Source organism: Amphiura filiformis, chromosome 15 (genome assembly GCF_039555335.1).
Source record: "Amphiura filiformis chromosome 15, Afil_fr2py, whole genome shotgun sequence".
NCBI classification, from domain to species: domain Eukaryota; kingdom Metazoa; phylum Echinodermata; class Ophiuroidea; order Amphilepidida; family Amphiuridae; genus Amphiura; species Amphiura filiformis.
This window is the reverse complement of record NC_092642.1, coordinates 29578212-29601914: the sequence shown is the minus strand read 5'-3', so window position 1 is coordinate 29601914 and position 23703 is coordinate 29578212. Positions and strand designations below refer to the sequence as shown.

Here is a 23703-nt window from a genome sequence, read left to right as displayed (position 1 = left end):
TATAATTGCTGCCAAAGTCAAAAACCATCGTATAACGATTCGGAACCACAATAAAGAATAGTGTGAAACTGGTCGATCACTCACACTTTTTATTCAAACTTTTAACTTTGTTGTGGTTATTTTTATAATTGTTGGTAAGTCCCGTTGTTTTTTCAGATCAGCATGATACAATAGCTGTTTAGTGTTACTATAGCACTAGCCGGCGAAATGGTGAACTGTTAATAATTGCATGGCAAATCATCGATTGTCTCAGGGAGGAGTACGAGTACCTGGGCCAGGGTCCTAATTTATTATTTATGACAAATCAATCAATTATTGGCAACGTGGTAGGCCTATATAGTGAGTTAAAATAAATATGACATCATTATGTGTTTGTTTGTAAACAAGGTCGAAAATGACTAAGAAGCTTTTTAGGAGGGGTAGAAAGCTGTAGAACAGTCAGCTTTCTTGGTCGGTTGGTGGGGGGGTATACAATACTTCTTCCCAGTTTTCATGGTCGAAGGGCGAGGGTCGGGAGGAACATTTCTGCAACATTTTAGCCTGGTATTTGTCGGCGGAGAATGCATATACCAGGTACCTTTTTTACAAAGGCTTTGTTGTGTAGAAGTCTTCCTGCTTCCAAAAAGGACTTTATTGTCATTTTCCACTAAGTTTGGCCCATGCATAAGTGTAAAACGGGAAACTAGATGATGATACACATGGTACTTTGGGGACGCTTTCTTTCCGATTTGCTCTTTAAATTTTTGTTTAACAACATGCTGGAAAAAATGGAAGTTCGAATACCTTTGGGTCACCATTTCAACATCTGCCGCTATGAGGTATATATGGCCTACAATCTGTGTGACTTCACAACAACGTGTCAATAAATAATATTGTGCATTTAAAGGATAAAAACACATTAATTTATTCAATTTATAATCAATATGGCATCATATATGACATTGATTGTTATGACTGCCCTAGTTTCGTTTTAAAATATAAATTGGCCTCCACAAGGTTTAATTGTTTGGTTACACTGAACATTAATGTCGATATATCCAAACAATTCATTTTAAACAATAATTCACGATACAATGCTTTTGACTTTCATCGTGTTCATGACCAAATTTGAATACAAAAATATGACGTCGCAGACGGGGTCGCAGATTAAAACAAGAGCGCAAGAAAAACAAACTAACAAAAAAGCAGACACTGGGATTCCCAAACAGCTGACTTGAGATGGATAGCTTCAGTATGTCCGATTTATCTATACTCGGCAGATAATAACTAAAGAAAATAATTTAAGAATCGTAATTTCGACTTTTGGTACTTTCATCGTACTCACGCCGCGCCGGTTACATGAAAAATTAGAGAGAGCATCTTACAAACCATCCCTGGGTAGTTGGAAGAAACTGAGATTACGACGATTGTGGTCAAACCATTGTACACAAAAAAAAAAAAAAAAAAAAAGGAGGGGGGGAGGTTTAGATGAAAACGTAATAGCTTTTTCAGGATCCATAAACGAATTTAATTACAACCTTTGTATCATTTACATGGCTTTCTGATGAATCAAAAAGGCTGAGATTTGCTGGACACTGTGCGCGTGCCAGAAGTGAAACAGAGGCAGCTTCCAGAGTTTTGCTGTGGCAGCCTACGCATGGTAAAAGATCAAGAGGACAACCACGGAAGGACTACATTAAGCAACTAATCGAGGATACTGGACTAGAGAAACAAGACATTAGGAACTGCATGCAGAACAGAGTTGTGTGGTGAGCCATCAGCGGAGTCCGACTAGACAAGTCGACATAAGCAAGTAAAGTAAGCTGATGAATCATAAGGAACAAAATAGGGTAGATGTGACATTTAAGACAGAAACATCATATGCTAATTAGGGTCAGGCGTTAGGCCTGGGGTTAGGGTTAGGTTTAGGGATAATTTGTCTTAAATGCCACATTTACCCAAAATAGTGCTCGTTTTTTCAGTGAAGAGGGCCTAAGCTGAACCATAATGGGGTTCAAGGTTCGGCAGTGCTTACCCCTGTTGCTTGCTACACGTCCTCGCACGGTTGTGTAGTAAGAGTCCTACTAAGTATTTGATCCATTTTTCTATTCATCATCATTCTAATTCTTTTAGCTATAAACTAAAACACTGCAGTGCAAAAATCAACGTCATTTGAAATGTCCATGTTTTCTTCAGATATTTATTTGATATCTTCATTGTTTTCATAACACATTTGAGACCATGTCCATACAAGTCTGGGAGGTAATAATAATATATAAAAGTTTTTTATAGTATACCATTCACCAATAATCTCCTTTACTTAGGGAACAGACCAAAAGATTGATGACATACTCTTAAACGAAGGGAGAGGGCAAATTATGTTAACTTTGTAAAATGGGAAAATATATGCTGAAAATCATGAATTTTAAACAGTTCATATTGATTTAGGCAAGGAGAGAGGGTCAGCCTTCAATTATGACGTCTTCAATTACTTGTTTTGTTATTATAAACAGAACTAGTTAAGTTAAGGTCAAAAAGTGCAACCGTTAGCATTGTAAAGGGGCAAAATATTGATGCAGAAAATTAAGATTTGTCACCAGTTCACAGTATATAGACAGGGAGGCCGGGGAGGGGGTCAGCCTTTTTTTATATTATAGGATGCCATCGATCATTTGTTTTGTTCCTTCATTATTTTCAAACATTTTCTATTCTTTTGCATTAGCAGGTTCCACATATTTAAGTTTATATACAACACATAAAGGTCCAATTTCTCACAGTTTGGCTAGTGGTCAGGCTTCATAAGCCTGCAGGCTAGCTCTACCAATGTGGATCCATTCCATTGATTTACCTATTAGGTGATGAACGATGTGCAATTGTAAGCACTGGTATATAAGGACTAATCGGGGTTAGGCCTGCAGCTTAGAAAGCCTAAACACTAGCCATGCTTCGAGAAACTGGATTAAAGAGTTTCAAAGTAAGAACCTGTTACTCAGGTAACTTCAGTATAGCAGCAACTCAACACTTGGGCTATTCCATTTAAAAATCCACACTACCCCTGTGGAAGATTTTAGAAATATCTTTCACAGAGGGAGTATGAATTGCAAATGAAATGAACATATTAGGCAGTTCCACTTGAATTTCATCACCCTCTAAGAAAGGTTCAAAATGAATCTTTCACTGAGGGAAGGTGAGTTACAAATGGAGTGACTAATGTGTTCATTCCATTTGAAATTCATACTCCTTCTGTGAAAGATATTTCCAAAATCTTCCACAGGGGTAGTGTGGATTTTAAATGGAATAGCCCAAATTTGTCAGTGGTTCAAATTTGACACTTGTCCAATGCATGACAGGTCAGTTTTACTGTCAGCGTTTGGGTCAAGAGAAATGACACTCTTAATCCAATTTCAATTGCCTTTATTCTAAATTTAATTTGAATCATCTGCAGTGTACATACTATTGATACATCAGCTTTTTCACAGGGTTATTTCAGCTGAAATCCATATACCTTTCACTCATGACCTTCTTACTTATACAGCATACATATATTAGGCTGTCAAGTCGTCAACTAGCATTTGGTTGAAAGAAACAAAAAAAGTACAAAATTCAAAAGAAAGAGACATCAATATGTGAAAATGTTACTCCACCTTTGACCTTTGTGCCTTTTGTGGGTAAAACAAGTACAATTACCATTAAACTTTCCCTCTCACTACAACAGGGGTCTTTGTACTTTGTATAGTGTATACATGTAAAACAATCTTGTTAATATAGGTGTGTCACCTTTTACCTTTCTATACATCATTTGGCATTCACATTTTGATGGTTCAATGGCAGAAAGACATATCTATCGAATTGTCCATTAGCAGCTGCATGTTTACTTGCGATATGCAGTACTTTTGATTACTCATGCACAGTGCCCTCAAGCACACGTTGTGCATTACGCATTAAATCATTTGTAAGTTAATGCAGACACATCACAGACAATCATACATACATTAGCTAATGGAGATACATCTTTCTGCTGCCAAGTCACAGATTTAAAACACACTCTGGCAAGAGTTTCACATTATTACAGTTTGTAACATTCTTTTTATGTACATCAATATTTACAACACTCTTTGGTAGTACTCTCCCAAAATTTTCATAAAAAATGTCAACTGAATATAAGAAGGTCATAAGTGCATAGTGATAACCAAGCACTTGCATCCCTCCTGCATTCAAGCATACAGTCGGTCGGCATGACGTCACTTCCCATTGGTTGTTTTTGCAGGGATTTTTCTGTTCCATTTCATGCCCTCTGACTCAAAAGGGACACTTACTGTTGAACTCAAGGGGGGGTCACGAAACAAGCCATAAAATAAATACCTCTTAATGAAACAGTTCCCAAAGCTTGATTTTATATTAGGAAAATCAACTTCCAATAATTACCAAAGAAAAAGTATTTTCTGTGCTGAGTAACTTAAATGGAACTGAAAGGCCCTGCACAAACCAATAGGGATTTTGCAACGGTACCACTTTGACAGATGTGAGAAATAAGTGCAATAGATGGAACAACCAACCGAGAGAATCACATTATTCCACAGGTTCCGTTTTCTGAGGATTACACATTTTTATAAAAAAGGTTCATTATTCTCAAATATAAATACTTGAAATTTGGCACTCATTAAAGAGATGAGACCCAAGGAGTACCAACTCAAACTTGCCCACCATTTCAGTTTGTCAATCAAATAGTGTACCTCTGGTATATCTGATTGTACCTCTTTGGTAGTCATAGATAACTAACCTCAATACATCCTAACAATTAGTTACAAACTTTTACAAAATGGCGCTTCAAAATAAACTAGAACATTTGTTATATTGTAATTTACAAAATAGTTATTACAATAATAACATTGCCTTTACATCTTTCCCTTATCAATATTCTTATTTCAACCATCCATAAATTATAAGAATTGTTTACCCATATCTTGATAGTGCTTAAATGTTATAAGCATCAGTTCCTTATTATGTGCCACCACATCATTATTTGCAAGAAAAGGCAGAGAATATATAGTAGTAAAAACATCTATCTAAAATGGGCTTAATTACAAATCAGCCGATCAGGAATTCCCTTCTATCACAACTTGATTCAATTAGTCAACCAGAGCTACTCTTAAGCCTCCAGCATACTTTCCTGCCGCTTGCCGGCAGGGCGTTTCAACTAATGACAAGCCTTTATTGTGTCCGTTTGTCCGCAATGCGCGTACGCCACGCCGCTCAGCGGCAGGGTAGTATGAAACCAGCATTCCGATTATTGCATGTCTGTAAAGACTACATTCAATTAGCTGTTAATAAATATATTCATGATAAACATTGGTAGTTATTAAAAGGTACACATAAGCCCATACACCTTTTTCCTACATGTCACTAATCAGTTGGTAGTTCTGACTGGCTACCTGTTAATGCAGTGAACTGTTAATTTACTGCACTCACAATTTCAAAGCCCAATATAAAGGGTGCCCAGAATGGCAGTTTGTATGCTTCTTGTTCTGTTTGTTCCCTGATTATCAGGATACATCATGTCCACTGTGACTTCACTGGAAAAAAAGCCATGAATATGCATATAGGAGAAATAGTACGTCAGTGTTCTGCTCTTCAAATCAATCAAAGATTTCAGCAATATAGTATTTTTTTAGGGAGATTACAATATACATAGGACTTGATACGGGATTAGTTTTCCATTTCTTATAAACTAGCAGCTCCTATAAATATACTTTCACACACCTCCTATCAAAATTATTTTTCTTTGACTAAGCAAGGTAATACATCTATCTACATAGGTGCAAAGCTAAGCATTTATGTGTCCTTATTTTGCATTAAGTTGTTCATTACAACAAAATGCAAGCCTACAACTTAAGGTGAGTTGGAAGAAGTGCCTTAAATGTAGCTTCAGTCTTCAGTGGGTAGCTTCCTATAGCAGCTTGTTGAGCTAGTGGTGTTTGTGCTCATATTGAAACAATAAAGCCCACACTCACAGGGAAAGGTATTGGTTCAATACGTGAGATCACAAAGCTAATTGTAATGGGTTTTATTTTCATCCCACATGCAAGATATTTTCCTTGGAGGGGATAAATAGCAAAAACTTTCATTTTGATATTATTTGTCATAACTCAATAACCACTGTATGAAAATATAAATGCGACCAGTGGCTTCCTTGACTCATTTTCTATAAGATCCAAATATTACCCTGCAGAAATAAACTGTATTTAAGCAAAATTACCAATACTGGAAAAATATGGCCTGCAGACTCCAACTCACCTTAAGAATAAGACCTTTTAAACTAAAAGAACATCATTTAAATTTCTACACTGAGGACTACACCCTAACATTACTGCTATTGCTACTACTACTACATATAGGAATCTTAAAGTGAGTGCCTTTGTTTAAGGCTGTTTTAGATAGTTGCTCAAGTATATACAATTTCCTTTTTTTTACACATTAAATAAGTACATGTACACAATAATACATGTACATTGTACACCCACACATATTTCCCTATCAAAACGAGTTGTATAAGCTTAAAAAATGCTATTATTTTCTTAAATTAGAAAATAAAAGACACATGGTTGTGGATTTTTCAAATTCATTTGACACAAAAACATCTATTTTAACATGGGTATATATACATGAATTTAAATTATTTATGATATCCAACATGTTCAAGCAAAGCTCTTTACAGCTTTGACAGATGGTTGAAAAGACATTTTTGTTTTTACTTTACTTCGATTTGCAGAACACATTGTAGCCAGTACAAACTGCAAGAATATAAAATGAAGAAATGGACTTTACAACTTATGAACACATTTCACAAAGATGGGATTTCTAATTGATAAATCAAACTTAAGATCTATCAAAACCAACTCTGCAAGTGACGTACCTTTTGTTGGACAGACATAAGGGTTTCTTGATTCAAAACCAACATGTAACTTAGCACGGTGGCTTGCAAGAGACTTCATATTCTTCACTAGTAGCATTTTGTATGTTTTTCCCATGACCAATCCTCTTTATCCAAAGAACTAGATTGTGGGTCTAATTTGGGAGATTGTAAAAGCGCTTGTTTATTGCGTTTGTTTTGGTAAAAAGTCTTGAACTTGTTTTTGTATGCTATGTTTAGTTACCTCTTTTATCAATAACTTGATCCCCAATTTCCAATTTACTGGTTTAGAATGCATAGCTCTACTAAATTTTTCATACATGGGGGATCTTAAATAGCCCTTGTGATCTAATTTGAGTCCTGAAGCTGTCACACTGCTTATATAAGACACCTTTCCGGTAAATCCCATAATCCTTTGCAGGTAGACCTCCGATGTTGTCACGATGATACATTTAGCACTAATAAACGATTGGTGTGACGTCGAATAACGACATCTCAGGTTTACCCGCAAAGGCTTATCGTCACTGAGCGGGAAAAACCTCATACATTGTATGTACTTTTTGCCCTTGAACATGGATGAAGCAAACCATTCAATATAAAGTCTACTCTACACCTACAAGGCTTTATCCATTTTCAAGGGCCAAAAGTAAATATGAGATGTTTCCTGCATGTATTTTTGGCCCTTGAACATGGATGGAGCAACCTCTCCAATATAAAGTCTACACCTACAAGGCATTATCCATGTTCAAGGGCCAAAAGTATATATGTGACACAATCTGGTCCATGGGGGCCAAAGACGGCAAATTTGAAACTGAGATAAAGGTCAAAATATGGAGCAAAAAACAATAAAATACATAATAAAATAGACATCAAAAAACTTCATAACTTTAGAACCAAGTAAGCTAGACCTTTGGTGTTTTCAGTAAATGATAGCCTATTGTATAAAATGTAATAATTACAGTAACTCAATTTTTAAAAATGCCTCCTTTGGCCACCATGGATCAGATCATGTCACATATGAGGTTTCTCCCGCCCAGTGACATTATGGGATTTACCGAAAAAGGTAAATGGTACTTTTCATGTGTATAATTGCATAAAGAGTCTACATGGTGAGTGTAATGAAGTAGTGTCTGAGTACTGTGTTGTCTGCCATTTTTGATAAATAATATGAATTCTATGGATTATGGCATTATATGGCAGATGCTTTACTTAAGCACTTCGTCCACTAAAGTTGTCAATTAATTACTTGAAAATGAAACTGTACATACCACCAAACACACACACATTATTAGGACAAAAACTGTGTGCCCTGGTTGCACATAGACAATCAAAGCATTGTAAATTTCAAACCTGAAAAACATTTTTAAGGTACAATAATCAATATCACCGAAGGTTTGATCATTTACTATGCCTTGTCCCAGTTACACTTAGCTGTTTAAAAAAGGGAGGATAAAATCTGATTTTGACCCTTTTGTTGCAAGCATGTGGTAAATTTACAGTTCAGTACTAGGATCAGTTTCTTTCCCGAAACTGTTGCTACTCTCAACCAGGGTTCACAGTTTATCGCGTTTTCGCGTCCAGGACGCTTTTTGAACTCACTGGACCCGGAAAAAGTAAGATTATGTAACCTGAATGGGTCCAGCAGTCTGTGTTTGGACCCGGAAAAAATCCCATCCAAGAAATAGAAAATATCATCATAGATCGTCATTGCGCGATAACCCAGCTCAATCGGCTCAAAGCACATTTTTAAACAAATTTTCATCCCGGCTTTTCATTCATAAATTACATACAATTATATAAAAATCGCTGCAACATGATACACACCTCATCGCTATTTCATGCACAGATATTTGATCAGCGATACGAGGGAACTGTGGAAGAGGTTGACTTGCGATTTTTTTCGGATCGTGCAAATATTATGTTACAATAATGTAAATATGTCAACAAAACACGGTCAATTCCTGGAGACATATCGCGAAAACACGTTTTTGTAGTTGTATTTTAACCGAGTAAATATTACAAAATAACCAAATAATTAGGTGATTAAAGTAAAGCATGTTATTAGGTAGTAATTGTAGTTCTTTATGAGAAAGTCGGCCGATCGCGGCAAGTCGTCTTTTACCCAGTAATTTGACTAGACTTTGGTAGGGTTTGGGTGCGAATTCGCATACTTTAATATTTATCGTTTATGCCAGTACTGAAAATACATTTCTGGGTGTTTCTGAAGTTTCGTACATTTGGACCCACAAGAATCGATTTGGGACCCGCAAATTTCAACTAAATGGGATCTGAATGGGTCCAGCATAAAAAAGTGGACCCGGTTATTTGAGAGCAAACTGTGAACCCTGCTCTCAACTCAATGATCTCATCATGACCTGGCTTGTTCTTCCAATCCTAATTCAAATAAGATGATGCCCATCGGGGTTCTCTTCAAGCCGAGTGATTCCAACTTCTTACTCATCTTATTCTTTAGATTCCGCAACCTCATAGATGCATGAAGAAAGATTACTGGAGAGAGATAAAAAAAAACAACATACAAACATTTAGAGATGACAATATAGGTTATTGATCACAAACTCAAACAACATTTAATTTCATGTCAACTATTGGAGGCAGGTGGCAATGTTCAGAAATAGCTGACCTTGAAAGTACTTTGACCTTTAAAGTACTTTTGTAAATGCATGACAAATCTAAAACTGAGTAGGATCTTCTTGAAAATGTAGAACAATTTCTGACTTAAGGGCAGTTCCGGCGTTGCGGACATACATTTCACAGACTTTGAGGACCCAGATCTTCTAACTTATGGAGGCATATGGATTTTGAACACATGTATAAGAAGTATCTCTGATAGAAGTACAAAACCTGAAAATTTAATTCCAATCCCATTCTCGGTTTGCATGACAGGTCACAAAAACACCCCTGTTGCGGACGTATTCACAGAAAGTACTTTTTGAGGTACATGTGTTTCAGTCATAATTACTCTGAAGTGTACAGATATTTGATGGAAACTAATACAGTTTTGTATGAGGGACCAAGCTACATCAAAGATAAAACTCTGGTTTTTTATCTTACAGGTTAAAATTACTCGGTTTCAGCTGTTGCGGATGTACATTTTTTGTGCTGCGGACGTACGTTCTGATTTTTGTCAATTCGTACGTCTGCAACGAGTTCCGGATGTTATTTCTAATTATTGGACATATATAGATCCATACAAGGAAACATTTTCAAAACAAAGTATTTAATACTAAATTTTGAAAATGTGCCATATTAATTTGTTTCAAACAACAAAAAGAAATGGTACAGGGTAGTTGAAAGTGGCATTTTTGGGAATGTACGTCCGCAACGTGCCATTTTTCATATTTGCCCATATCTTGGAAAAAAATTATGTTAGATGAAATTCAATAGTAGATCGGTAAACTACATTCTGTATCCTTCGATATGAGACATAAATCAAGTTATTTGGACGATTTTAAAATTTTGACAATTTTTGAAAAAGGGGACATAATGGCGGAATTGCCCTTAAGATTTTTGAGAAATAATTTCAAATAATGACTGTGTGATTCAAAGAAATAATCAAAGTCGAAATGATTTGATCAGTACCCATACAACTAGCAATCATAAATCCTTAAAATCCAGAGGAACAACAGATATGTGTACATCCATATCAAAAGGATGCACTTGTCGGCTGCTACATGTGTCTCATTTCACATAATAAGTGGGACTAAATACCAGGCTCATTTCAAGTGGAGGTCACTTCAAATCATCCCCAAGTAACATGGCTTATTAATACAGAGAACATTCCATAACCATGTGACTTGGGGATGATTTGAAGTGACCTCCACTTGAGATGAGTCTGGTATTTATTCCTAGCTATTATGTGAAATGAGGCACATGTAGCAGCCGACAAGTGCATCGTTTTGATATGGATGTACACATACAGATATATGCTGTGATTTAAGTCATAGTCAGGGGGTGGTATTTGAATTACATTTTGACAGGGGTGTGCCACTGGAAAGCGACCCATTAAAGCAGCACATCTCCATATATACCTTATATATGCGAGTACCCCCTCGGACATAAATTCTACAAGTTGACGAGGTTACTTACAGGTCAGTGGTACCATGATTCCCCAAATAAAGACAAGAACACTACCAAACACTCTCATAGCCAAGTAGCCAATCACAACCAGCGCTAGAAAGCACAGCAGAGGATGATCTCTCTTGAACTTCTGTGTTTCTCTTTTGTTGTTGGTTGCAAAGACGAAGAGTCCAAATAGTACGACCATTGTGAATATGCCAACTAACATGTTCAGTGGATTCAAGCACCTACATAAAGAAGAACAACAACATGATATTAAAATATTTAAATTCTGTGAGAACATCAAGGAGCTGTTTGAAGACTAAGATGCTTGTTTTTGTTATGATCATAAAACTTTTTCAATCAAATGATTTTCTTTAGCAGACAATTTCCTTTGACTTGGAATCTTGAAACTTTGACTAGGGGAAGTCTGCCCCTAAGGTTGCACATCATACCTTTAAAAATATTGGATTCTGGCTTGCTTTTTTTTTTTTTCTTTTTTTTTTTCGCTTTTCAGTTTTCAAACTAGTGAAATCTTACTTTGAAGTTTGAATTAATTTTTGACAGTACTCCAGAACAAATATAAAATAAAATATAAAAATATTTAACTTTTTTTAAATTTACCCAGGAAACACACTTTTATTAAGGGGGTACTACACCCCTGACCAATTTTGTGCATATTTGTGCATATTTTTGCATTTTTCTCAAAAATTATAGCAATATAAAATGGTAACAAGTAAGATATGTATATTATAGGGGCAAGGACTGCAACTACTGTACTGAAAATTCAGCAACTCAAAGCAAGTACCGGTAGTTATTGATTTATTGATCAAATATTGGTTTTCCCTCATTTTTGACTGCAACTTCACAACTGTTGTCTGTGCTGAAATAAAATTTCCATTGCAGTACTGTAGTCAGAGTCTTAGCCAGAAATCAGAAACCACCCGTCCAAGCAGATAGCAAAATTTGACCCTCAAATATAAAGCAACTTGTCTATACCCATGGAAGGGTCACAGGTTCAAATATGTCCTGATTTGGCCTTTACATGTCCCTCTGAATTAGTCTCAAGTTCATACAACCTTAAAATCATCTGTTTTAGAGCTATCACATCTGTAAAATCCATTAAATCCACCTGTCTAAAATTAGATTAGGCCGTCTTAAAGACAGATGGACAAGACCTTGGCAGTAGTTGCAGTCCTTGCCCCTATATACATATCTTACTTGTCCCCAATTTTTCAGAAAATTGCAAAAATAGGCACAAAATTGGGCAGGGGTGTAGTACCCCCTTAAACTGTTATGCTTGATGAACAACAAATAAGTTAATAAGGCAAAAAAAGCAGGTTTGTTTGCCCTTTCAATTAAAAACTTATTTGGGTCGGAACTGGGTAAATAAAGATCCCAAAGAATGCTATAGTATTAAAATCTTACTAGAACACACTAAATTTGTGATAATTGTTCCAACTTTTGTTCTGATACATATAGCAAAGCTTATTTATGTTGCAGAAAAATCACTTGCAGCCTGTGTTTAACGTTACAATTTCCGTGTTCGGCGGTGGATCAGTGTTTGTTTTACAGTATTCACCGATGTCTAGGTAAATATATTACATGTAGCCTACGTCTACACCTTTATGATCTAAATTTCACCAATATTTATCGCTCGGTCTCAGTGCATGCCATGAGTGGCAGTGCAGTGCTGACAACTGACGAACAAAACATGAGAGTCATGAACAGGGTCTTAGCTAGAAATTGAGGGTTGCCTGTCATTTGAATAAAATTGCCTGTCCTAATTTGACCTTTAAAACATTTGCCTGACATCTATAGCCCATTGGGGGTTCAAAGAGTTCAAATATGTGCTGATTTTTGGCCTTGTTCTACAAATTGGGTCTACTAAAAAGGGCAATTAGCTTCTCAAAACATACAATTTATAATATAGCATCTGTCAAAAGGTAGGTAACCCAGGCAAACCTTAGTTAACACATTTGCTAGTCAGCCAAATTCGCCGACAATGTCAATGCATATTTACATAGAAATTTAAAACAACTGGCCGTAGAAGGAAACGTACATAAATATGTTTTCTATACTTCACTTGACCCAAATATATGATTTTTTATGGTGATAAGTCACTCGCACATGGAATTTTAGAGGATTTGGATAGCAGTTCCATTAAAAAAAGCTGCTATCATAATGAGACTAAGATCTAGAAACACCCCGAAATGCCGTTTTGGGGAATTTTGCTAGCTGAAACTTTTTGATGAAAGTCAATCTTTGACAAGATGTAACTTTGCTACGGAAAGTGCTATGAAAAAATGGTTTTCAGTTTTGGCTTTGTTTACTCAAGGGCTTTGATTTGATATATAAAATGATGCAGTTTGATGGCAAATTTGAATTCACCTAGCATACCTACAAAAGGCATTAATTTTGCCTGTCGGTCCCAGGAGCAAACTGGTCGTCTTAAAATGACGGCCAGACGGGTGGCTAGCTAAGACCCTGGTCATGAACATGTTTTGTTTTATAATTCCATTTCCACTTTCTTTGTAAAGGTAATGCATTAATTATGATCATGTAGGCCTGCCCTAACTAAAGTAAAATGTAACACTCATTAACATATTATCATTATGTAGATCATGCATGCCATGATATTTGACAGGCTAATTTCATGAATTTATATTAATAAATCATCATGATTATTGAACATGATGATTGATGATGATCCTGATGAATATTGAATTCATGCATGCATGTAGTCCGAATAATCAGACCCAGAACAAAATATTAATTTCTGACATGATCGTGTACTGGGTCTGAACTGTTTCCATATGAAATCTTGATGGCAAATTGGACAATAGAAGCACATGGTTCTACGTGACAGCTTTTTAATCCCTATTCATGTTACGTAGGCACCGGAGTTTCGCGCGATTTAAAACGGCAAAATGCGCTGGCCACTTTTCAAAATGCACGAAAATGCGCCAAAAAATAGGTCAAAATGCGCTAAAATGCGTGATCCCATGTTATCAATGCAAAACACGAGAAAAACATCGGTAAAACCATGGCCTGTCAATCAATTACGAACCGACTTCCGGTTCATTTCCAGTTTCTGGAAAAAATAAAAAATAAAGATGGCGACCATCACAAATCGTCGATCGAAATGTCGAAAGCAAGGGCAAATTTCCCCACATTATGCTTGGTTTAATGATCGTTATTTGTATTTTGATGTACATAAGTGAAGTTAGAACCAATATTGCGTGAATTTTCTTGTAAATGCTGCCGATTTGGGGCATAAAATCGTAAGTTTTAACTTTAAGCTTATCGATGGGTCAAAATCGTGAACATTCTCGATGGAACCCAAAATGCGCTTTGGACACCCAAATGCGCGAAAATGTGCGCTTTTGCGCGAACCACGCAAAACTCCGGTGCCTAATGTTACGCGAATCACGCTATTGTGGACCATCCTTCTGATACTTGAGTGTTTGGACAAGCGGAACGGTCTTTTGTCTACCTCTCTGTTTGTAAACAAACCAGGAGGTCGAAATCGCCCTCCTCGCCGAATACGAAAGTCAGCGTAATAGTACGGCACTATAGCCAAAATATTAAATTCTCGATCATTAGAGCCAACTTGGAGTGCGCACAGTTATTTGCGCCGAGCGTACCACGCAAATACCGGCGCCATACCGCGCAACCACAGCTTTTGAGAATTGACCAATCACACGGTCGTTGCTAGGCAAGGTCAAGGTTCGGTCATGCAGGTCACGCGATCGTGTTATTCTATGAAAAGTACTCTGACGCAGAAGGTACATCCTCTCATGATCGAGAAATTGTTATTTTGGCTATAGCATGCATGATGTATTACAAAAAAATTAGGCCTCACCCAACGATCAGAAATACCAGGATTGCGGACAGGAAATAATTGGTTTGGTAATACAGCAAATTGTCTATCACACGATTCGCCCATCTCACTGGATTGTTAAAAGTTGGTGCTGCGAATCTTGCTGATTCCAGCAAAAAATCGTTCATAGTCCGCAGAGGAGGTACTTCCAAATCATCCATGTTGGCAATTTTTGTGATGATTATTATTATGACCTCTGACCTCACAAAGTGTGTTTGAAAAAAGAATCTAAATAAATTTGAATTATTTCCTTTTTTAACATAAGTTATGTCTAACTTATCCATCGAAATGTTAACATATTAAATTTACTTTGATAAAATTATAGATTTTTGATAATATGTAGTAGTTAAAAAATATTATCATAGATATAGGGAAATGAGCACAATTTCTAGTTTTTGTTTCATGGTCACTTACAGTCTCTGTAACAGATAGCATCTAATCTCAAAGTGTAAGCGGCAATGAGACGGAAACGGATATCACAAGTTTTGTGTAAGATTATATGCACCGTGTTTACAGCACCGGCAGCACGTCTTTTGACAAGCATTTCGTTGATCATTTCCTGATAAAAGATAAGCTTATCTCTTTCTGCGAAAGAAGAATGGCAGAAGAACCGTGAGTGATAGAGTAAATAAAAGTACTCGTTTTTAGTGAATTTATGATGATGTAATTGTAAATACTGAATAGTTTTTGGTATAATTTGGGATGAGTAAATACTATTGTCAAGAAAGTCAGCATCATCACACACCGTCATCATCCCTATATCTTCGTGTTAAAAATTGCTGTGATAGTACGATGAATCCTCACATTTTTCAACAACTACGCATGGTGATTTTATTCGAGATAGGCCGTGCAACTCAGGCTAAGCATACAATTTGAGATTTTGAGCGCCTGCCACACTGTTTCTATTCTATGTTTTACGATTTTCGCATGATCAATATATGGCTGGCCGTAACCGCCATTAACGTGGAGCTGCTACGCCAGTAGCTTACTTTTTCGCTTCATGGAGCTAAATTGACCAATCATGTTAGATCTTTTCATTACGCGAGCCAGTGGATGCATCCTCGTTCCAGAGAGAGAAAACTCTTGCCAAAATTAATGTTTACTATGGGGATTTTAAATGAATCGATTGTAAATAAACCACGACCAGTTGTACAGGATCAATACCATTGTTTGATTAGTGTATAGTCAATGTTACCTTGCATGCATGTGTCATGTGTGTGGCGTGTTTGTTTGTTTGTTTGTCTACTGTGTCAGGCCAGGATCACTGACACCCACGGTACTGATACTCTCATACTATCACGGTGATCATATTGTTGAATGTTGTTGACTTAAAAATAATCATGATGCAGTCATGTCTACAGTAGAACTCACCACAACCTTTGAAGGACTTAAACCCTATTAAAAGCTATTAAACCACGATAACACTCAATGAAAACGGCTCAACTATGTTACATCAGATCTTCTCTGGTTAAATACACACTGCACTTGTGTCTGTTTTACCTGTGCAATGAGCAATGAGCTGGTATTATAGTTTCAGTTGGGTGAACGATTATAAAGCGAACGCAAGGTAACAATACTGTGGGCTTTTGTTTACGAAATGAGACAATAGTCTGCTTATTGTTAACCAGCGTTCTTGAAAATGAGAAGCTTAATGACTTAACACGGTTTAGAAATAATTTTTTCATATTTTTGGTACAAAAGTACCAATATTTCCAAACACCTAAATTAGCTAAAAATTTAGGACATGTTACAAAACTATATTTTCTAGAATTTCAGAGAATACTTTTTATAATATTGGTCGGTTATTTTTACACAGTAGTGACGTCAACTAGGCAATGGCCTATACTTCTAACATACACTATTTGTAGAGGTCACGCGTCAATGGTGAGCGCACTGAGTATTGTGTATAGGAAAACGGACAGTAACTACATGTACAGTATGTATGGCCTACTACTAGTATATAAAGTAAATCCGAACTGGTTTGCAGTTTGCTGAAGGTCGAATTCGCAGGGACACCGCATAAGTTATACAAATTAGCTCCCGCGATACACTGCAGATCGCAGAACTGTGTGCATAGTTTACCACCACTCTGCCTAGCTATATAGTTATAGTGTACAATACTGTATGAGTTTCTTATGAGTGCATGTCCATCTTAATAATAAGTCAGTTCGTACTTTTCATAAACTACTTTTTGAATCATAACTTTCGTGACCGAGGATATCTTGCAACTACGTGGCGCTTCGTCTGGCAAATTCTTAATGAATAAATTCGCTTCACGTAATGAGTAAGTCGTACGGTACTTAATTAGTCAGTTTTACCTCCGAGTAATGAAAAACTCTAACATGATCATGATTGGTCAATTTGGCTCCACGGAGCAAAAAGTCAGCTACTGGCAGATATCCAGCTCCACGTTGTGGCGGTTGCGGCCTACCATATCAGTATCCCATATGATATTTCTATTGCAAGAAAATTTTATTTGTTGTCAGGTTTTATCTTAAATACACTAACTGGAAATTAAATACACTAATTAGTGAGGACCGGTATTTTGCTGTGGATATGTTTAACTGCAATTTGCGGGTAAAAATTTGAAATCCTGAGTAAAAATTTTGATCATATTCAACTCTTTGAGAAAAAATTTATATAAAAGAATGCATGTAAAATCCAGCTGCAATACAATGTACATTATTGACACACTATCACCCTCTTTATCTACGGCAATAATAGAATATCGATTTCAATCGAATTGAATACGATGCTCAGTTTTGAGTTTGTAGTTGACTACTAAGCGATCGATTGCTAGCCAATCAGATAGAACTCCTTTTCTTGCGTTGGTGAAATACCAGTCGCCTGTCGCTCACCAACGGAGTATTAAATTTATATTTATCGAATAGGAAGTCGACACTGTGCATCGCATCTCATGCACATGCACCGACATCGCGACCATCGCCTGGCCCTGGCTAATTTAATACTTGGTACTGCAGAGATACTAAAATCAATACCCGGGCCGGGCCGGTATCGATACACGTGAATGTGCTATGCACGATTTGATATTTAGACGAAAATCTTTGGATACCGGGGTAGAAAATGATGAATATCTCCCGTAAATGATTTCGTCCAGAAACCAGATTTGGTTCCTTGCACTTGAATATGTTCAACGGATATGATAGTCGTTAGCTGGGGTCTTGAGAAAGAAGCTTGCGTCTTGAACTCAAAAACTTGACAAAAATTCGGATTTTATATGTGCCGAAGTAGTATAGGGCTCTGGTTTTTTTAACATGTATCAAAAGTGTGAACTGAGAGGGTAAAAATGAAATTGACAGAAGACACTTAAAATATGTCATTTCTCAAAGCAGATGACTTGAATTTTATGAAAATACAAAACTTGGAGCTTAATTCTGTTCATTTGGTCTGTAAAACTTTGTAGACCCTTTGGCCAAATGAGATTTTTTCATAAAAAAGCAACTGGTTGCCAAAGCTAGATATTGCTTACTGTAATGCCCATTAGTTACCAAATTATAGTTGTCATAGGAAAATAATGAGTCCAAGTTACTATTGACCAAATATAGCCATTCTGCGATCACTTTTAGGTAACTTTTCAGGCATATGAAACTGAAAAATGGGCAAAATAGCAGGTTTGGTGGTCAAAAATATGCTCTAAATGTAATTAATTTCATCCACAAATATTGCTAATCCATATGTGAACAAGGTAGGCCTAATGATAACCAAGTACTGACATATCAAAATAAGTTTGATAATGCCTTTATAGTAAAAATGTAACTCTAGATACTCGTGGGTTTCGGATGTTACATTATTTTGTTAACATGCATTATTTGCAGGTATCTGGCCCTATTTCTAAGCTCATATTAGTTCAAAAATGTAAATGATAATCACTGTCAGATGATTAAACCTATCACTTGAAAATCTAATCATCATTAAATGATATTTTCATCTTACTGAAGAAATCTTTTTAATTTGGATGTATACATGTACTGATATGGCATTTATTCATTGAATATACATTGTTACCCACATCCTTATTGTAAATGTGCACTGGACATCATAATAAACCAAATTAATTAGCTCCCTGAAGCATTAAGTTGATAATACAAAGGGCTACACCTTTCTTACAATCATAATCAGGCTTTCTTTTACGTCTTCCCAACTTAAGAGTGTTTCGGATGTTACATTACGTTAAGGGGGTACTACACCCCTGGCCAATTTTGTGCCTATTTTTGCATTTTTCTCAAAAACCATTGCGCATTGGTGACAAGTAAGATATGTATATTATAGGGGCAAGGACTACAACTACTGAACTGAAAATTCAGCAACTCAAGGTAAGTAGTTATTGATTTATTGATCAAATACTGGTTTTCCCTCATTTTTGACTGTAACTCCACAACTGTTGTCTGTGCTGAAATAAAATTTCCAGTGCGGTAGTTGTAGTCCTTGCCCCTATAATATACATATCTTACTTGTCACCAATGCGCTATAATTTTTGAGAAAATGCAAAAATAGGCACAAAATTGGCCAGGGGTGTAGTACCCCCAGAGGATGATTTAAGGAAGCCCCATCATGCACCGTAAAAGTGTTATCACTAGAGTTTCAACTGCCACTTTACTTTTCAAATCCCATTGAACTCTGTGCAAAAGATGTTGTTTTAGAATTGCCCGTGTGTCGTCATTACTTGGTCGATTTTAGATCTAAAGTGATGTATGCATGAAGGATAATTCACACCTTCTGTAGATAACGTAAAATGTGAAATCGACCAACCTTTAGAAGGTGTTTTTATTGTAAATATATCTGTCCAAATTCAAATTTAACCATGCACGTGTGTATGCAGTGGGCGGGCAGTGGTGTCATGTTCACTCACACAGCTGTGCTAACCGCAAGACTTCTGGGAAGTGCTTAAATCATCCTCTGAGTACCCCCTTAACATGCAATTGCAATCTAATTGAACTTATTGAGGGAAACATTTGGGACATTTCATTATTTTAGCATTATAATATCAATCACTTTGAATCAGAAAACCTGTTGAAATTATTCAAATGATTCAAAATATGTACAAATACGTGTATAATTAAAGGCAGTGATTCGGATGTTACATGATGTTAACATTTTTACAAAGTTCGATGGTTGGAAGTTGAATTAACAAACATGAGATCATTATATACAACAGGTATGTTGCCATGATGGACACTCATAAAAATTTTTATGTAAGGCACAATCATTTATCATTTGCACACATATAAAATATGCAAAAACTGATCGTATTAAAACAGCTCATAAAGTCTGTTTTAACAAATAATTCCATGAAACTTGTTCTGTTGTAAGAGTATTTTTCTTAGTAGTTAATTTGTTTCCATCGATAATTTATTGTTTTATCGGACATAATGAAGCTGTATGAAGCATAGTAAGTATTTCTCCTGCTTCGTTTCTGGTATATGTGCATAGTGATTCCAATATAGGCCTATAACACATGTACATACTTATATATTTTATGTTAAAATGATCACTTTTTTATGAAAATGCAGCTTTTTTCAATTTTGAAATAAATGATTGTGACAACATTGCTACTTAATTATTTTCAATAGGTGTTAGATATCATCTAATGCTAAAATATTATAAAGCTTATTGAAATTACAACTTCATTTTGGACTTGTTAACAAAAAATGGGTAACATCCGAAACACATTTTAAATCAAAGTATTTTGCTAGTGTAATGGAGAAATATTCAGTGTAAGTTGCTTTTCAAATTTAAAATAAATATCTTAGGACATGTGTATATGTCAGTAATGAAATTAATTTGAAAGGAGTGAACCAAATTAATTATGTTGCTTTTTATCTTATGTGTCATGCATAGAGACAATAGATATTGTAGAGCTAACAACTTGTAATTTTTTCCACTAGCAAGGTTTACAAAGGTGAAATGGAGTCAGCAATATTAGGAAAATGAGAATGTACACCATATTTACTAGAAATTCACATTCATTTAAGTGTATATTCTAAAATCTTCTTACAATGCCCTGTTATTGGCCTCACTTTCCGTTAACATTTTGCCTTGTAACATCCGAAACAAACTTGACATGTTAATGGTTTGTACACTCAAAGAACAAACCTGGGTATGGTAAAAAATATTTCTACTAAGGCCTTCCCATGATTTCCAATCCATTTGACCTTTTTATTTCCCCTCTAATTAAATTTCTTCAACAAAATGTCACTCTTTCTGTCTCGGATGTTACATTTGATTCGGATGTTACCATTGTTAACGGAAATGTTGTGTGGCCAACATTTTACATAAAGTCAAGAGGAATTGAAATCATTTTTCATTTAGATACTTGTTGTCATGTCTACTTCAACTTAATAATGAAAATTCAAAGCTAGTATTGTTCTTCACATAATTATAAGACAATATGTATTCTTTTCGGATGTTACAAAACTGTTAACGGAAAATGAGACCCATTTAAGTAATGCTTCACCATAATTTGTAAACATTCAACTGATACAAAATTTGCACTTGCAATTATTTATTTTGCCCTGAGGCAAACATTTAAAGTATTTGTGTATGTTTTACATGATAAAACAATCACTTAGACCATGTTAAAAATAGAGCAAGATTGTTAACGGAAAATGTAACGTCCGAAACATAATTTTCAAGTGCTCAAAATTTTTTCATGTTAGAAATTATTTAGGTAAATCTTGGATTTCTTGGATCTTGTACTAACATGTGTTCATAAAATATTGAACAGAATACTCAGAGCTGATCTGGTTTTATTTTGTAAACAAAACAAATTAGTCGCTTTTGTTAGGTTGACAAATTTCCGTTAACAATTGGACATTTGGTCTTGTCACAAGTAAAGAAAGAAAACTGGGACAAGCTATGGGAGATTAGCCTAGGTCTACACTACATAAAAATATAAAAAGTTATCCGGAAATAGGTCATGTGTTTCTGCTGGGGTCTCCCAAAGTGTCATTTAGCCTTTTGATACATGTTAAAAAAACCAGAGCCATAGTGCAGTGTAGGCCAATCGTGGAGGTAGTCTATACGTCGAACAACTGAATACATGCACAACGTACGGACCAACATATTTTTGTAAACATTTTAGGCCTATAACAAAATGTATATTTTCGTACAATTGTACAACTATCGTTTCTACCCTATGACATAAAAAGTTACCTGTTATCAAAGTGTCCGCAAAAAACTGGTCATCGCAAGTATCTTTGATGCTGAAAAGTCACGATATTCACGCAGGGACAGGCCGAAAACCTTACCTCGATCATAAAATCCAGCCCATGCATGTCATAAATAATTCATTATTGTATTGTGTTTACAAATGTCACTGATTGTGTCGACGTATTGTTATTGCACCTGTTACAGCAGAAGTCATGCTGAATTTATACTCGATCGCTGGATCACCATGTGAATTCGCTTATTAAAAAAAAAAAAAACCTCTACGACCAGGTTGTTAAGCATCGAGCACGCTGACTGGCTTAGCAAATGTCCAATTATTTTTGTAAACCAATCAGGTTAGACGTACTTTACTGGCGGGTCACATTAATTCATACCGTAAAAGGCCGTCGCCTTCATTGATTGGCTAACGATTGCGATGAATGGTGTTTGCAACCAATCACAAAACGGGTTACAAATAAATAAGGCGCCCATCAGAAATTTTGTGTGACGTCATGCCACGAGGTAGCCGGAGGCTTCGCTTTTCTGCTAGCTTGAAAAGCGAGCGAGAGGTATAAAGTCAGTTTCACAGCTGTGATTTATGGAGCATATCATAAAATCTCTGAGCACATACACAGCGGATTTGACAGATAAAAATGACATTTGCAATTCTGAGCAACGGGATTCCATGAAATTGAAGATTATGTAAGTTATTCTACAGTTAATCGGTAATAATTAACAGCTGGTCTGCAGTATTTGAAGTGCATATTGAAGTTTGTAAGTTTGTGACTTCGTACGTTATGTGCAATAGATATTACAGGAAGCTTAAATTGGCACGCTTTCCTGCAATTTGTCTGTCGCTTACGAAAGTTATTGGGAGTTCAGGGCACGTCACACCAAGTGTGACGCGACCTCGCTGGTCATAGAGGTAGTCTAAAAGCAGATGAACTATGGCGTACGCCGTATACTCATGTACTAGTACAATCGTCGAGCTACTAGCTACCAGTGTTGTGAGTCGGTAAATTACCGGTTAATTTACATGGTAAATTACCGGTAATTTACCTCCATCTTAATTTAACGTGGTAAAATAGGGTAAAATAAGTAAATTAAGTAAAATATGAAATAAAAGGATTTTTTTAATTAAAACTTCTACTAATAATATTGTTTTTGTTTGTTTGTTTTATATTAGATGACAATTTTGTTTGCCATATTTGCACAACTTAAACTTGGAATAATGATTTTGCAGCTACATGTATAACTGCCCATACTTCCATACTTTACTATCTGCTATATAGTGTACAAATTAACTTCAGTTGCAAGCCTAGAAAGTTTCAGTGATTGTGCATTGACTGCATTCAGCCAATCAGCATGTTCTTGTGACTTGCAAGTAAATTTAGCACTCATATAACTCAAGAAATAAATCAATAACACCAGGCTAATGAAAGCACTGTAAGCAGCAATCTCCCCCCAAGCCCATGCTATTAATATTAAATTTCCATTCAGTCCTGACTCCTTTGATCATGGCTTGAGCTTTCATTTCAAAACAAAACATCAAGGATTAAGGAACTGTAGCAAACTCAAGGTAAAATTTCCCAGATTTTTTGTCACAAATGTGAGTGAACTACTCTTTTGATTCATGTCATTCAGAAAATAAATGCTATTTGTAGCTGTATTACCAAAGTGTTCGCTG

The 23703-nt window shown here is 36.0% G+C and overlaps 2 protein-coding genes across 3 annotated transcripts in view; one reads left to right on the top strand and one right to left on the bottom strand.

Moving 5' to 3' along the window:
• Positions 1 to 2150: 2150 nt before the first annotated feature.
• On the bottom strand, positions 2151 to 15042 carry LOC140171481 (PRA1 family protein 3-like). Of its 2 annotated transcripts, XR_011861608.1 has the most exons (5): positions 14832 to 15042; positions 10997 to 11214; positions 9246 to 9397; positions 7931 to 8436; positions 2151 to 7403 (listed from the first exon to the last, which is right to left on the bottom strand). XR_011861608.1 is itself a non-coding variant. In XM_072194751.1 (4 exons), the coding sequence occupies exons 1-3, from the start codon at positions 15008 to 15010 to the stop codon at positions 9258 to 9260; spliced, it is 537 nt and encodes a 178-aa protein (XP_072050852.1). In that variant the 5' UTR covers positions 15011 to 15042; the 3' UTR covers positions 2151 to 8436; positions 9246 to 9257. The 2 variants fall into 2 exon arrangements, 1 of the variants encoding a protein (XP_072050852.1); XM_072194751.1 differs by having other exon boundaries at positions 2151 to 8436.
• Positions 15043 to 15309: 267 nt separating this feature from the next.
• Positions 15310 to 23703, top strand: part of LOC140171484 (NEDD8-activating enzyme E1 catalytic subunit-like) — a 35392-nt gene continuing 26998 nt past the window's right edge. Inside the window, exon 1 of the mRNA XM_072194753.1 lies at positions 15310 to 15461. Coding sequence (XP_072050854.1) covers positions 15349 to 15461 — 113 coding nt within the window. The 5' untranslated portion in view covers positions 15310 to 15348. The remainder of the gene's footprint in view (positions 15462 to 23703) is intronic.